The sequence below is a fragment of the Diutina rugosa genome (genome assembly GCF_008704595.1).
Source record: "Diutina rugosa strain CBS 613 chromosome Unknown scaffold24_size174625, whole genome shotgun sequence".
Taxonomy (NCBI): domain Eukaryota; kingdom Fungi; phylum Ascomycota; class Pichiomycetes; order Serinales; family Debaryomycetaceae; genus Diutina; species Diutina rugosa.
The window spans coordinates 125,278-141,541 of record NW_022995086.1 but is presented as its reverse complement, the minus strand read 5'-3'; the positions used below and the strand labels follow the sequence as shown (position 1 = coordinate 141,541).

The 16,264-nt window shown below is 47.7% G+C and overlaps 7 protein-coding genes across 7 annotated transcripts; 2 read left to right on the top strand and 5 right to left on the bottom strand. All coding sequences in view use genetic code 12, as the record gives it.

Moving 5' to 3' along the window:
* Positions 1–2,910: 2,910 nt before the first annotated feature.
* Positions 2,911–3,765, top strand: DIURU_001187 (uncharacterized protein; the record flags this gene model as incomplete). Its single annotated transcript, XM_034153703.1, has 1 exon — positions 2,911–3,765. One exon carries the CDS (start codon positions 2,911–2,913, stop codon positions 3,763–3,765), a length of 855 nt encoding a protein of 284 aa, XP_034014065.1.
* Positions 3,766–4,450: 685 nt separating this feature from the next.
* Positions 4,451–5,776, bottom strand: DIURU_001186 (uncharacterized protein; the record flags this gene model as incomplete). Its single annotated transcript, XM_034153702.1, has 1 exon — positions 4,451–5,776. The coding sequence occupies one exon, from the start codon at positions 5,774–5,776 to the stop codon at positions 4,451–4,453; it is 1,326 nt and encodes a 441-aa protein (XP_034014064.1).
* Positions 5,777–6,704: 928 nt separating this feature from the next.
* DIURU_001185 (uncharacterized protein) lies at positions 6,705–10,463 on the top strand (the record flags this gene model as incomplete). The annotated part of the gene is made up of 1 exon (XM_034153701.1): positions 6,705–10,463. The coding sequence occupies one exon, from the start codon at positions 6,705–6,707 to the stop codon at positions 10,461–10,463; it is 3,759 nt and encodes a 1,252-aa protein (XP_034014063.1).
* Positions 10,464–10,589: 126 nt separating this feature from the next.
* Positions 10,590–11,729, bottom strand: DIURU_001184 (S-adenosylmethionine-dependent methyltransferase; the record flags this gene model as incomplete). Its single annotated transcript, XM_034153700.1, has 1 exon — positions 10,590–11,729. One exon carries the CDS (start codon positions 11,727–11,729, stop codon positions 10,590–10,592), a length of 1,140 nt encoding a protein of 379 aa, XP_034014062.1.
* A 117-nt stretch (positions 11,730–11,846) lies between these two features.
* Positions 11,847–12,230, bottom strand: DIURU_001183 (uncharacterized protein; the record flags this gene model as incomplete). The annotated part of the gene is made up of 1 exon (XM_034153699.1): positions 11,847–12,230. One exon carries the CDS (start codon positions 12,228–12,230, stop codon positions 11,847–11,849), a length of 384 nt encoding a protein of 127 aa, XP_034014061.1.
* An 85-nt stretch (positions 12,231–12,315) lies between these two features.
* Positions 12,316–13,137, bottom strand: DIURU_001182 (TFIIH complex subunit; the record flags this gene model as incomplete). The annotated part of the gene is made up of 1 exon (XM_034153698.1): positions 12,316–13,137. The coding sequence occupies one exon, from the start codon at positions 13,135–13,137 to the stop codon at positions 12,316–12,318; it is 822 nt and encodes a 273-aa protein (XP_034014060.1).
* Positions 13,138–13,614: 477 nt separating this feature from the next.
* Positions 13,615–15,930, bottom strand: DIURU_001181 (uncharacterized protein; the record flags this gene model as incomplete). The annotated part of the gene is made up of 1 exon (XM_034153697.1): positions 13,615–15,930. One exon carries the CDS (start codon positions 15,928–15,930, stop codon positions 13,615–13,617), a length of 2,316 nt encoding a protein of 771 aa, XP_034014059.1.
* Between the last annotated feature and the right edge of the window lie 334 nt (positions 15,931–16,264).

The following is a 16,264-nucleotide window of genomic DNA, read 5'->3' as shown; positions in this document are numbered from 1 at the left end:
TCGTCAAAAATTCTTTCAAATTTTTATTTCAAATTTTTTTCAAGATTTTTCTTTTTTGTCGGGAACATCTTCTGATGTCTATTACAAATATATTTGAACCGTGCGAATTATGGAAATGGCATCAGAACTCAATTAATTTGTCTTGATGGTGGTGAAAGTTGACTTGAAAGGTTTCGCGCTGTATGCAGGAATACTTTGAACATGCACTTAAAAGTGTGATAAGTATGCCATTCTTTCCTTTGAGTTCATGAAAGTCTTGTAGCCAGAAGTATATCTTATCAAAATTATAGCGGCGGTAACATACTTGACCTACTCATGATTCACAGTTGAAAAAGCCAGATGTATTGTGAGTATTGCACTCATAAAAGTATCCTGCATATAGTTAAAGTACAGTGTCATTGCTAAAACTCCTTCAGATCGGACGTTAACTCGCCCAGATATTTATCTACTATACTTCTGGTACCAAAGAATTTTATGAAACAAACGGAAAGTTTGTAGCAAATCTTCCTGATTTTATATCACACTTTGAAGTTTTTCTTAAAAAAATTCAGAAAAATCCCGTTTGCTATTTTAAAATTTATTTGCACCGTATACTTTCGAGTGGTTTATTTCAAGTTTTTCTAAAGCGTCATATACGTAATGAAATACCAGATTGAAAATTTATGAACCATATGCACTCGCAATGCTTGTGTGCAGAACCCCAAACTTCAAAGCATGATATAAGTGTCAACATCTTTGTTGACCCTGGCTTTGACCCATCAAGCCAAACAGGCGTGCCCAAAGATTATAATAATGCTAACAAAATAGAGCTGGTACCTCTGTAGATGCGTGTTGGAACTCACCTTGATATGTCTTGCATATTTTCCATGCACCTGCATATAGAATTGAACGTTGACGAGGTGTTACACCCATCTCACCACTGCTACGAACATCACAAGTCGGGTTAAATGCTCACTGGGTGTAATAGACTACGCCACAAACTCAGAGGAGTGCGAAAAAAAATTTGCAAAAAAAAAAAAAGTTTTTTTTTTCCACCGTTAAACTCATATTGAGACGCCAGTTTTGAAGTCAACTCACCCAAAGTTACACCAAATATACTTCCAATGCCAAAGAATTTTACGGAGCAAACGGATTGGTTTTATCGATATTCTTTGAATTTATAGCACACTTTTTAGTTTTTTTTGAGAGAAATTTTAAAGCATTCAAACAATTCTCAATTGTTGTCTCACGTACTACTTGAGCATTGAAAATTACAGTGATGTGGTTCGTTTTTTTCTAGGGTGTCATTTGCCTCATGAATGAACTTGATAGGGTTTTCATTTTTCCTGTATATGGAACTTTTGTGTGCAGGCATGGATGGTGCATAAACATGGTGTTTACTCTCAGAAAACTTGTCACCATATAAATATGCATACAAATGGTGCCAAGAACAATGAGCTAACCGCTTTAAACAAACTTGAACTCACGATCATCATACAACCTGTTAGGTCTTACACTTTGATTATCATTGCTTCAAGTATAGGTCACCTTCAATGTTCACTACAATGCGTTGATGCTGGAACCAAACATACATCTGCTTCCATTGGTTCAATTTGTTAAATGATGAAGCTTTTCATGATATTATAGCTCACATTTGAAGAGACTCTTGTGGTTTGAAATTACTCCATGGATGAACAGCTTCAATCCAATTCTATTTTTGGGCTAGCATTGCAGAACAGACGAGGCTCAGTTTCTATGTAATTGCCAGCGCTAGCTCCACAGCAGAAATAAATTTGACCGTACCTACCATCAATTCATTAGTTCAGCTATAACTGTTTGATGTCCTTTCCAATGCCATCAATTAATGACATTCACATCCAGGGACTTCTACGAACCTCAACCTGCCATTGTATATTGTGGTGGCGGAGGGTTTCCAAACGAGGTCTCTAAAGTGACTAAACTAGACATGGTCTGATCAGATCCCGGCCACAACTTGGCACGCGTCATTTAGCTTTCATACCCCTTACTGTTCAACCCCTGAAGTGTGTTCCACGTGTTTCTTCACCGGTTGCCGCTAGATCCCGCCCCACTTCAATCGCGCTCACTCAATCAAGGTCGCCAATCGCCTTCTCCGGGTACGGTTTCGGCTAAAGTAAGCTCAGCCACTGTTGACCAATGTACCGAGATTGTCCGAGATGGCCCGAGATGGTCTTCGAGGATTGGAACTGATTTCTTGGCCTCCTATTAAATTGTAAGCTTTGAAAAGTTTTTATCGTCCTTATAGCTGTAAAAGAAAAAGACAGTTGATCTCATCTACGTAAAAGTAGGAGATCTCAATAGAAGACGACTAAGTGAACACGAGTTCACCAATCAACAAAATAGACGAGCACAGCCTCAATCACGAACTGTAGGTCTGTTTGTCATCGCCATACTGGTTCTCAGGCATATTCTTCAGTGTCGCGTTCTTTGGCGCAGGTTCAGATCTTCCGCGCCCAAACAGGAAACCACTTTCACCTAATCGAGCACAACAATAGTTTCAACAAATGATTTGAGCGATTGCCCTCTACCAATAAGTTTAAATGTAAAACGGCTCCAAGCCCTATTTTGAAGTAATCCATACCAACAAGAACTAAATCTGTATGATCAAGAATCAAAGTATGTATGAGGTTTTGTCATACTATTATTCATTGCGCAATTATCCTGGATATATTTTTCGCGTCATGGGTGTGGCTGTCGGCGAAACGCCTAGATCTGATTTTGTTAAAGCCGGCGTACGTCTACATCACTAGGATAGACGATAAGGGTCCTAAAAGGTTAAATTTTCATCTCCAACGCATGAATGAACATAGACGACTAAAACCGATCTAAACGGTATATAAGTATTCCTCCCACCACCGTTAGCAACTCATTCTTATCCACACACATTTAATAATGCAATTGACTGCTTTACTCACCTTGGCTACTGCCGTGCTTGCCCTTCCTGCTCAACCCGCTCAACCTGCCCCTGGCGCCAACGGTCAAGGCATTCAGTTGCCTGAAGGTGTCACTGAGCAAGACGTGATTGATGCTCTTCCTCTGGACGTGTTGGCGTCACTTCCCTCTGGCGTCACCGTCCATGACATTATCAGCGGTAACGTTGACCCTAATTTGTTGGCTGGTGAAGGCGGCAGTGCCGGCGCCGCTCCCGCCGCTCCCGCTGCTGAACTGGCTGCCCCCGCTGCTGAACTGGCTGCTCCTGCTGCTGAGTCCTCGGCTGCTGCTCCTCTGGAAGCTCCTTCTACGGAGACCGTGGCCCCTGCCGCTGAACAGACTCAAGCTCCTCCCCCTCAACAACAAGAAGCCCCCGCTCAGCAACAAGCCCCCGCTCAGCAACAAGCCCCCGCTCAACAGCGAGACGCTCCCACCCCGTCGAAGGACGCTCCTGTGCAACAACCCACCTTTGGCTCTACTCCTTTCAACGACGGTCAGGGCATCTTTGACATTACTCTGAGTCAATTGGTCTCGGCTTTGGTCCAAGGTGCTCAAAAGGCGTTGGATGATTCTGGGTTGTCGATCAGCGACCTCTTGCTGAAGGCCGCTGCCGCCGTCACTCAGCTTGCTGCGCAATACCAGCCTCTTGTTGAAGAATACTTCAAGGAACACCCCTTAAACGTCACAGCGGGCCTCTTGCCGGCCATCACTGTGGGTGGCCCCGTCTCTGCGGGCCTCTTGCCGGCCATCACTGTGGGTGGCCCCGTCTCTGTTGCTGGCGGTCAACCCACCGCTGCTCCTTCTGCGTCTGCTTGATCATAGCTGACGCCAATGATACCCCATATATCGTCTTCGGTTACATTTGAAGGTTTTCCTTTGAACTCTTGCAAAAGTAGTCTGGGTCTCTCCCATAGATTTCGGTATAATAAATTATGTTTCTTTACATTGATGATTCAAAAACTACATAAAAAACACACTAGCAAATTCTGCAACGGGAAATTAATAGTTTCCATCGGCAAAATAGCCAGGCACTAACGAGATGTGTTGCTGACGAGCCATGTGTTTTCAGAAAACGTATTCTGGTCGGGTACTTCCCGACTTGCAACTGAGAGAAATAGCATCGAAAACTCGATCATGTACTTTCAATTGTTCAAAATTTTACGGCATGCGTCATTAAGGTATCTTTATCACTTGAAACCATCAGTTTGTACAGCATTTTACGGGAGAATTAAGCTACAGACTCAAAAACAACCATATTGCTATAGACTGCTGATTGCCCTAATGAAACTCTAGCCAAAAATGACTTCGTGGCCCAGTGGTTAAGGCGTGCGACTGTTACTTCTTAAGGACATCGCAAGATCGGGAGTTCAATCCTCCCCGAGGTCGTTTATTTTTTCNGTTTTTTTTTTTTTTTTTTTTTTTTTTTGATTTACATAGCTAATTCCTAGTTTCGTTGTCATGTCATATTAATAATACATTGGTGTGTTTTGAACACCAGATTTTAAGTAAAGCGATTTGTCCCTAATAACAAGTTGATCTTTTCACGAATCAAATCTTCGTTATCTTCGAAGAATTGTGCGCGTCTAACAACATCCTCGTTGTAACCTTCGTCACTCTTAAGTGCTTTGAGCGTCTCCAGTTGCGTGCGCAACCACTGGTCAATAAACTGAGCCGGATCTTCGCTCAATTCTCTGTAGAAAACTTCACGAGTGTTGGCATTTTGCAAACCAACGATCGCCTGCGAGATTTTTTGGTTGAGTTGATCGATGGTGGCGTCAGCGTTGGTCAAATTTTCAAACGCTCTCTTGTTGAATTCGAGCACCTCTTGTTGCTGTTTGGACATGTTAAGCGGCAATTCAATGGGGATATCGATCACCACATCACCAAGAGTGGTCAGTTTGCGAGTGTTGACGGTGTATTCAACCATCATCGGTTGGCGAGGACGACAATGAGGTTGTAAGATCTTGTACAAGTCACCAAACTTGAATGCGTCGACACCCAACAACTTTTTAAGAACGGGATCGCATCTGACCACCGTCAATTGATCCTCTTCTTCATCAGGAACAATATCCAGCGAAACTACTGGCACTTTAGTCATGGCTTCAGTATTGCTGAAGAGACCCTTGTAGATCACGTATTGCCAAATGGTGTACATGAGCTCTTGCTGGGTGGCTTCTTGCATACCCACGAATTGAGCCAATTGCGGTGAAAGAGCGAACTTAGGCAACGGCGAGTGTTGCTTAACCAAAAGGGCGATCTTACACTCGACATCGTACATTCCTTGACGCTTGACGTCAATCCCATCAAACCCGGCGTTTTTGTCGCGGGGGTCTTCACGCCATTCAATGACATTTTGTTGAGAATTAGTCCATTGAGGGTAGTGTTCATTGGGGATCAAGTCGATGGAAATGGCCAGCAAAAACAGCGAAAACTTCACTTGGTCCACGGGGTAAGTAGTTGCCAGGTTGTCGGCAATGAATCGACCTTCAACTCGCAACGTCCACGTCGGTTCGCCTTGTTTAGAGTTCTTCTGCCATGGCTGGTGGTCACAGGTGTTGTAGACGAACACCCGCAAAATCCCGGTCTCCGAAGGGATGTTCAGAGGGTGTAACAGCTTTTGCTGGATCGCTTGGAAGTCCAACGCCTTGCGACTGATGAGTAAGTCAATCTCACGTTCGCGGTCCTTGAGTTGCTTATACAACGAGAGCGACGGCACTTTGTCGTAGAGATAAGGGGGGATGTTGAGGTCTGTAGGGGTGTACGACACTCCGGGCGTCGCTCCAACCGGTGGAGCCGGCGCCTTTTGTGCTTGGCTCGGTTGCAGCATCGTCGTTGACAGATTGGGGGGTGGGATGGAAAAGTTCGCGCGCGACCCGGTTCACTCGAGGGACGTGCCGTGGAAGTCGAGGAATGAATAGAAGTGGTCATGTTACATTTTCAAAGTGGTTAATTGTTTCGATGTTTAGTTCTATACTGGGCTCTGTTCAAAAGAGCGATTTATTCTTTTCATTTGAGTTTGAGGCGAGTCATGAAGTCACTAATTACAATATTCGTCAAGCATACTCTTGATTATAGGCTGGGGGTTCTTCATTCGAATGCATTCGAGATGAATTCATCATGAACAAAAGCTACTAACTTATTAATCACAAGTATCAGAAGTGGTGGGTGGTACATGCATCAACTGATCCCACACTAAACACACCGATGCAGGTAGGCAATAATAACTAGAATAGCGCAACTCAAGGAGGATTGGTTTTGAGAATTACAAATTGTTTCATTAAGCATTCAGTTTACCGATAGATCTACATACACCTTGGACTACTGGTGATGCCCTAAAATTACTCGAACGCGGTCTCACAACTTTTAGTAATTTTCGTTTACAATTGGAACTCCGAGAAAAGACGCCAGGCGTGCTATTATTCCCCTCCATAATCTGTTCTAGGGGTGTCAATTTGATGACAACTTTAGAGCCCACTCATAAATCCGACTTGCGCTCTTCGGTTAATTTGAAACACGCCAGGAACCAGTCGCGCATAAACACGCCAAGTTATACATAGTATATATATACACCTTCATTGCCACCAAAGTTCGATCGCTTATTTTGACTACCAGAGACACAATCTTTCCGACTCACCTGCCCCCACTACTCGGATACAATGGCGCCGTCGACCCCCTCTAGTCTGCGACCGTTCAGAAGGCGCGCGTATTATTCTACACCGCGCGCACCCTTACCACCAGACGACTCTCGCCTCCCCATGACCCGGTTTAGGGGAACCGCTGTCGGCGAAAAGCGATATAAGTACGCCGAGGATACTCGACGAGAGCTCGAGGCCACATGGAGCCTGCTACTGGCGCTGTTTGAGCGCGACGCCGACCTCGAAGCCGTCTACATTCTTGTGCTGCGATGGGACGAACTCCGCTACCAATACCACGCCCTCGAAACCGAGATCAACGAAAGCCATTACAAACTTAATCGGCAAGACCAAGTTTTGTTCGACACATTGGCTAAGCAGATAAAGGTCATCGAACGCAAAATACCCCACCAATTTCTTGCAGAGGCTAATTCGATAACGACTAAACTTCGACGAGATATCTACGAAAATGCTCGAGAGACCGCACGAATGTCTATACGATTACGAAAATCGCGATCTTTGTCACCCGTACCCTCAGCATCGTCGACATCTTCGGCATCGGTGCCGCTGTCTGCTGGCACCATATCTTCTGGTCCCAAGCTACCACCACCATCTATTCCCACTGAATCCGCCCCCCAGTTGTCCTCGATGTCCCCCAATTCTATAACATCAGCGTCGCTGGCGGCTCTGGTGGTTACAGCATCCACCGAAAGTCCCTCGATACCCCCACCGCCAGAAGCAGCTAATTCCGGTACAAGCCGAGCCAAGTCCGTCGAAGGACTGGCTAACAAGTCAATATCGCGGGCCGCCACCAAGTCTCCTACTAATTCTTCCCCACAAGCGGTTGCCAAATATGTTGTTGAAAATACTGTCAATCCAGTCGCTGAAACAGCCAATATAGATGCTAACAAGTCAATTGCGAAACCCGTTATCGAGGTTGTTGTTCCGCCTGCTTCGAAGCCATCAGGTAATGATGTTGCCCAAACAAGTGCGACGTCAGTCGCGAAACCAGCCGAGAAGGTGACTGTCCAGCCAACCACGAAGCCAGCTAGTAACAGAACTGCACAGCTCGCCGATAAGTCAGCTACCGAACCCGTGGTTCAACCTCCTGTGTCCAAGTCTACCGCCGAGTCCTCTGCAAAGCCTAGTGATCCACGAAGTACCCAACCCAATGCTCAGCTGAATGTCGCATCAGAAGCCAAGTCATCCCCTCAAGCAACACAACTGCTGAGATTTGAGCATAATGATACCGCTAATCCACTCAGACCTCGGTCAAGCTCACCTGAGTATTATGGACGATCGCTGACTCCACAAACTGGCGACATTCCCCCGAACCCAAACTCAAATGAACATCGAACGGTTGCTGCAAGCACTAGAGCAAGTGACTTTCACGAAGCAGTGGCAGATCGATATGCGGCTTCAAAAATGCCGGTGATACATAATCAGCAACAAACGCTGCAAACTGTGCCAAGGGTGAGGAGTCCGGCTCCATACCTCCCCCAATGGATGGGATTGACTCACTGGGGGACGGAAATGGTTGATGTATTGTTTCATGCCTACGTTAATGGGCACAGTGCTTATCAGCGCCAGAAAATTGCTCAGACAAATTTTGCACGATATGGAGTCAAAGTGGATGAGTTTGTGTTTCCTACATTTCTTTGGCGTCATTATGGCCTTATCCCGTGCTATGGGTTCAAAGGAGAGTCTTTTCGCGAAGCTCTTGATCGAGTGTATGCTGAGATCCCCTACGAGCCAGAGTGTGAGCGTGCTCGGATCAACGACGCTGTACAAATATGTCGCCAGCGCTATCTGAAGACTGTGAGTGAGATGGATGTGGGCGTCCTTTATCGCGATTTCTTGCTACGACTCTATGGTTCTCCTACTGAGCCGATAGGAAATCTCGATCACGCCAAGAAGCTTATTGAAAAATACCGTATAGTTGACGGCTCAGTACTTCGTCCTCCTCGGTCCCGAAAATTGCCGCATTTTAAGCGCAATTGGGCTGAGTCATTTGAGGAAGAGTGGGTCTTGGACGTCGATAATGGTCTCAATACAGGGGAGCTGGCCTTCAAAAGACCCCGCACGTCAGTTGCTTCGACGCGTTCCAACCCACCGCCACCACCACCGCCACCACCTCCACCACCTCCTCCCCCACCACCACTATCCGAAGAAGCCAGCAGTAATACTTCTATGGATATTGATGTATGTGAGCAACCTCCGGCGGAACCCGAACAGCAAGTGATAGAAACGCAGTCTCGGGAGGAGCCCCAACAACAGGTGATAGAGACGCAATCTCGGGAGGAACCCCAACAACAGGTGAGAGAAGAGCAATCTTCGGAGGACACCACGCAACGACAGCCCGTGGAGGAATCAAAAGAACTTGCAACAGAGTCCACCGTTGATATGGTCGAAATGAATCGCGTTGTGGTGGAATCCACACAATCAACAGTCAAGAAAGCTCTGGTGGGGTTTATCGTAGAGCACGCATCGGTGTCTTCTGATGAAGAGGATTCACAAGTCATGTCAGCACCGCCGCCCCCTGCTCAAGTTGCACCATCGTCGTCATTCCCCTATCCACATGTAGCGTCTACCCCGCGTGTTGAGGTGGAAGCTACGCAATCGTCGCTGCTTGATCTCCAGCTGTCACCAAACAAGATGCCGCAGGCGGCCCCACAATCTGTTCATAGCCCCAGTGTGAGCCACGATAACGAGACTACCACCACCAACCTTATTCTGTCCCAAGTGGCGGCGACAGACCCTCATGCTTCAGCCATTCTGAGAGCTAAAGCTCGCAAACCTGCCAACCTCTCTCGGCTTGAGCTACTTAACATCGAGCGAGAAGTGCTTATTAAAGCCAAAATGGGTGACTTTGACGGCTCACACGCATTGTATCGAGTCGATTCTTTCATTCATAATCGCTTCTCTAAAGAGTTGCTGTTCGATCAGATCAAAGAGATTGCCCAATCGTGTGGCATCACCATTGATGACAAACCTAAAACCTTTGTGATACTTGATAGCACATCTTCGGAGAATACGCCCGATTCTCTGATGATCGTTGTTAAAGCTGAGGAAGAAGATGCCTTTCCGGATGCTGCCATAGAAAAAAGTTCAGATCTCTTTGTTGCACAAGCAACGCAAGACTCTCCGCCAAATTCACAATCAACGCAACTCGCAATTGTCGATCCGGCGCAAGCACCTGTTCATGTCTCCACTTCGCAAGCGGATGATATTCACAACTTGCCTAGTATCGACGATCCCGCATTTGTCGAGCTTTTGCAACAAGCTAACGCGGTTATCCCGTCAATTGCAGATAACCGTGCGGGACAGATAGCCAACTTCATTCGCACTCAACTGGGGTGGAATTTTCCTGATCCCATCATTTCTGATATCTTGGATAATCTCGATGATAATGATGACGATGACGACGTCATCGAGATCGGGGACGCAAAATTGGTGGCATGGGATGACTCGAAGCTCTCGCTGCAAAATGAATCGATGGCAGTAGCGCCGTACGACTCGATGGCAGTAGCACGAGAGTATACTTTTCACGATAATTTGAACGAGTTTGCCGAGGCCAATGAAGAGCTTCTTGACAGTATGTGTCAAAACATACCTGACGACGTATACTGGCGCCCGAACATGGATCGAGTGTTGATATGTGTTACAGAATGGCATGCGTTGCTGGTGGATTTGCTGCCACTGCTGACGAGCCACATTGACTTGATTAGACAGTGCACAGGAGCACTTCTTGAAAATGGACTTATCACCTACTATAATACTGTGGAACAAAGATTACAGCAACTTATTGATTATCAGGCATTGACGCCGCGAGCGGTTGACCTTATTCGCCGTCTCTACCCTGACAAGAAACCGGAAATTTGAATGAGCTAGGAGACTTCATCCACCTCGCGAGCAGTTTCGTCATATATCTATTCATTAATACCGAAGACATTGTCGGTAACGTCGACATTTATAATACCACTTATACCAGCAATATCTATAATAACACTAATACCATCGATATTGTCGGCACATGTACGCCATTTCTCCCCAATCAGTATCGAGACTGATTTCAACATCTGTCAGCAATAGCTCACCTCCATCAGCTAAAAGTTGCCATAGAAGATTTCGTTCTTCCTCGAACTTCTCTCGCAATGGCACTTGAATCAAGAGCGTACCTCCAGACTTCAAAAATTGACGAATTGCGCCCACTACCCACTCTGGGTGATGCTTCGAATAGATGGGATCAGCCACTACCACCATCAGGTATTGTATATCGCCATGCTTTGCAATGAACGACGAGGGGTCCCGCCAGTCCAACGGATACACTTGAGCATTTGAATCGAGCTGATTGAGTTCAACATTACGCTGAAGATTCTCGCAAATTTCAGGAAGATCAGTAAGCATTACCCGAGCCCCCTTGGCAGCACACATCATACCCACCAATCCAGTGCCGGCACCAAGCTCAAGAATGTCCTCTGAAGGGAGGTCAATAGCGACTAAGCGTTTAGCGAGGATCAACAGCGACCCCCAGGTTTTAAGTCCGAGATTGTCACTGGTAAGGGCCGGTTCAAAAAGCTTAAACCGATACTCATCAGTAATAATTACCGTTCGAGTGATATCGGGAAGCGCAGTACGACCACAGTTCTCCAGAAGTCGCTTACTGGCCAATTGGCGAATATCGTCAGCATCATCCTCCTGAAGCCAATCAAGAGGACTAGACACAATCCTGGTCATGTAACCGTTGTAACCAGCACTATCCTGTTGTCGTAACTGATCACTGGCTTCCATGAGCGTGGTCATCTCCTTCTCCGTACCAAACCGGTTGTCATGAGCTGCCATCCATTGTAACCCTTCATTCCATTGCTGAGACTGCGACAATAACAACTTTGGCTCCACCACTGATTCATGTGAGTCTTCCCGAATGTCAATCACGTACTGGGGTGCCACTACCTCCAATAGTATCCTCAAGACACTTGCGGGTGGGTGTAAGTGCAACAGGGGAAAGTCGAGTATATGAACACCCACACTTTTATCGTCAATCACTTCAGACACATCATCAACATCAGTACTGATCTCCGGCAACTCAGCTTTGTCAGGTTCGTCGCGGGGTTTGACTGCCGTGAAGAGATCCAACGGATCAAACATCGCGCGATGCCTACCCGCTCACACTGGCGTTGGTGGACAGTTATAGTGGTGAGCGGTGTAACGTGTGTCATGAATTCGTATACGCATAGAGGATGATAATGATGATATAGCTACTTTTTAGAAGTCAGTAACGCGGCCGTTAAACAGCCAGTCGCCGTGGCGAATAGGGTCCTGCTTGGGACCACCGACTTCACCGGTCTTGGGGTTAACATCCCCTTCGAACTCAGGGATGGTGTGGTTATACATGAACGTGCCAATATCCAGCTTAGGCAACACGGGACCGCTGTCACTGGTTTCGCCCGTCACTTCAGCATTGTATTCTTCGATTGCTGCTTGCGACGCCGCAATCTTTTGGAGCCGTTCAAATTCTTCCTGTTGCTCCTTGGGCAAAGGAGGAGGGCCCGGCTTCTTGTCGAAACCAAAATTGGACGAGTAGGCTGCCCGCAATTGGGGTAACGCCCGTACCAGCGTCGATCTCACGGCTTTAAGCATTAGCGTCATGATATGGAGCTACTTGATAAATCATTTTTTCGTGGCGGGTGCAAAATGCGACTCCGACCTCGGAGCGAAAACACAGACCGGTAACTCAAGAGTTGGTGCGATCGAGCACGCCTTCGAAGACCCGCGTGAGCTCAATGTCCAACACTTGACGCAAGCTGGCGTAGGTCTCATCCTCAACAAACACCAACTTCTCCATAAACGGACCTAATTGCGCCGCCACCACCATCCGCACCCGATTTACTAACGGCACCAACCGAACGAGCTCGGTCCGGCTCATTTGATGGCGTTTCTGCTGGGGCCCATCGTAGCCATCGATAAAAATCGACAAGTACACGTCTAGACTCTGGAAGAAAGTGAAATACTTTAGCATTTGCGTCAACACGGAAGCAGGAAGAGCGCGGCTGACATCAACGGTGCCAAAAGGGCGACGGAAATGGGCTAAGATATCTTCAAAAAGCCCTAATATGCGAATAAAGTAGTCTTGTTGACCGAATAGCCGGTTGCGCTGAGTAACGGTGGTCCAAATTGACGCTATAATTGGATTAAATCCGTCAATCATTTCGAAAACACTGCACTCGAGCTCACCGGCCTGACTCTTAATAAATCGCCGCTGCACCGCTAAAATCTGGGCGTCGATATCCATAATGAACTGCGACACCTGCCCGCCACTGAGTACCACCGGCTCAGTGACAAACTGCAGCTTGGCATGGTCAATTGCCAACTCGGTCAGGGTGGTGAACGTGTCTACCAATTGCGACACACCCGTCGATGGTGGTTCCTCGGTGTCGCTAGCATCGTAGAGTTCGGGATTGAGATCAAGATCGTCGTCGAAGTCCTGAGGGAAGTCAGGAATGTTGCCGTCAGGCGGCGGGTGTTCGGGGGTTGCTGGGCTGTCCATGGTGGGCATATGGTGCGACCACAGAATGATGGGTTATAGCGCAGTGGGAAATGAAACAATCACGCGGTTAGAAAGTACTTGTGGATTGGAATCTCATGTCGTAATAAAGCTTTGTCGATTGAGTTGTAGATGAACGTGGACCGATAGTAGTTTTACGAGATATCTTACTTTATTTGATATTGTCTACGACACTAAATGTGGGTCGATTTGTCAGGATGCTGAATAATCAGAAGCGTACTCTTTACGTAACACAAAGGAGCTCGCCGTGTCTTTTTTGCGTCAAACAATGGAGAACCGAAAAAACGATTTTCGGTTAGTACACGCTACTTTTACTGCTTTTGGTACAGACACGCAAATTTGATACGTAAAGAGCGAAAGTGACAGTATAACAGACGTTAATAGAGCTTCAAATTCACTACAATTGTTGCCAATTCGATTATGCACGTCTCTATATCGATAATATACAATTTGCCGAACTAAAATCAATCACGTCGGCACTTCATTATGTTGCAACACTGGCAACAAGTGGCTCAAGTAACGATGGAGATTGCTCAACAGCGAGTACACTCCACACGTGTATGGTAGTGAGGTTACTTTCTCATCGGCGTCACCAGCAGAGCCATTTTTCCCCTTGTCATGTCCTAATACCTCACTCAAATAGTGTACAAACAGCAGCAACTCTTCCAGGTTCAGCGCCACCTCGTACCACTCAGTGTGTTCGTCCAGATCCACCACCGTCAGCGCCACTTCATTACCATTGGCGTCAAACTCAAGCCCATCGTTAGTGTAAGCTCGGTTCAACATTTTGTGGACGTCCTGAACATATAATTTGAACGCCACACCCCGACGACGACGTGTTTGCGGCCCACTGGATTCGGGGTTTTCCCACACCTTGCGCATAGTGTCCATCGAGGCTAAGCCTCCAGTGTTGGGATCAAGCATACCACTGATGTAGAAGCGACCAATAAACGCCCCACCATCACCAGCAAACCCTTCCACGAGCCGCAATCGTAACCCGTGATCGAGGGGATTCAGGGTAGGGTCGACGTACTTTTCCGCCTCTTCTGCTTTCCGCCGATTGAGCTTAACTTCAGCTTCCTTCTTCATCTCTTCACAATTTTGCGGACCTAGCAACACGATACGAGCGGCGTATAAAGTATCCTTGTCCCCCAGCATTTCGAATGTCTGGTATTCGGAGTTGATGATTGATCTGATTTGGTCCAGTTGCGCCATGGCCCAGTGTACCAAAGTTCTCAACATGATGAGCCGGTCTTCGGGCAGAAGCATCGCCAACCCTTCCTGCTCAAACTCAGGGTCGTCAAACGGGTTATACTCGATGTAGTGGCGGTAAAGATTGGGCGATTGTAACGGAATCAAGTCGGGACGACTCTCGTCCACAAGGTCATTGAGCGCCAACGGTTGATTGAAGCCGTTGTCGTCGACCTCGACCAGTTTACCTTCATGGTCAACTTTCACCACCACCGTACGCTTCCACTCTTTGGCAAGCCCCAAAGTCACCGACTGCGGCCGGAGCTCCATGATTGCCAGTGCCTGCGACACCACTTCCTTCTTACGGTTGAGTACCAACGCCAACAACTTGAGGAACACCAGTTGCATGTCAGGGCTGACAAACAGCGCCGTAAACTTCAGCTGACGCGAAGGTCTGGAGGTGAGACCAAGTCCCTTTTCGAACAGTTGCGGACTGAGTCCGTCGATGCCAATGATATCCCGAAACTTATTGAGGAACTCAAGGATGTAGACAATGTCCGCGGCGTATTTCGCTGGTGTCACAGTGAACCCACCGGCAATTTGTTTGGTCACAGCGTCAAGCCCTTCTCCTGTCACCAGCGGTTTGTTGATGAAGTTATCATCGTATAAGTCGTAGTGGACACCAGTGACGGGACCGGGGAGCTGGCGACAAAGCTTATTCTCCACTCTCGGGGTCAACCCGGTGCGAGACACGCTGCCAAAGCTAAGGGGAGTGGGAGGGGCGGGAGTGACGCGAAATTTCGTCTCCAGCGGCGCCAGTGAGGGAGGGGAAGTCTCTTCCCGTTTGATCACAGCTTCAGCTTCAGTGGGTACGCCTTTAGTAGGGGCTTCAGCGGTGGGTTCGGCTTTGACGGCCACTTTTTCCGCCAGTTTCGTAGTCAGTTTCGTTGTCAGCTTTGTAGATTTCGACGGGGTTTTCACCGCCAGTTTTGTAGGTGTTTTCAGCACCGGCTTTTCCACCGGTGCCGGAGCTGCTTCAAGCTCCTGAGCAGCCGCATTATTCGCTTGAGCCTCTCTAGCCTTTTGGCTGAGTCTGGTGGTGCGCCGAGGCCGCTTGGTTTCGGCAATTTCCACCAGTCCACTGCCCACATCCAACTGCGACTGAGCCATCCGTTTACGAGGAGTGGTGGTGGTAGATTTGACTGAATTCAGCTTATCAGATACTTGTAACCCCGATGAAACGTCGAGGGGTCCCAGTTCGTCGTCGGCTGGTTTCAGCGCCGCCCCCGGCTCCTTTTCCAGCTTGGTGGGGCCTTCATGGCCAACGAGGTGGCGCCGAGGGCGTCCTAGCCGCTGGACTTTTTGCCCCGGCTGATATTCGACCACTTTCACGGTGCTCACTTGGAAATCAGGGAGCTCATGGCCGTTGGTGTCGCCCTGAGGGGGCAGGGTGGGTGTGTAGTGTTGGAGCTTGAACTCCGACAGCGGCGAGTAGTCGGCTTCCGCGGGTGGTATTCTCAGCGGCGACCGACCGTCGAGTTCGGGCGAGGGGCCCGATGTGGTTAGCGGCGGGTGATCTTCCGGCGACGCCATATTTGCAATGGGAGATGGGGTGCACTCTCCTTGAGTTTGCGTTTGTATGAGGGGCGCGGGGCTCACAACACAGATCACCATCACAAACACAATTCGGAATATCCTGATAAAACGGTGGTCAGCAGATTGAATGAAATTAGCTTCTTCTTCGAGATATCTACGTAATTGTATTTCCCCCAGAATTTATACGGTTCGTCGGGGGGTGTGCTACATCTCGTGGTGCTCTTAAGCATACCTGATCGTCAACACGAGACGATGAAATCTCACTGTCACGATGTGTCAATCTCTATGCCCGTGAAGTGTTGGCCATGTTTCACGTGTAAATCTATCAATG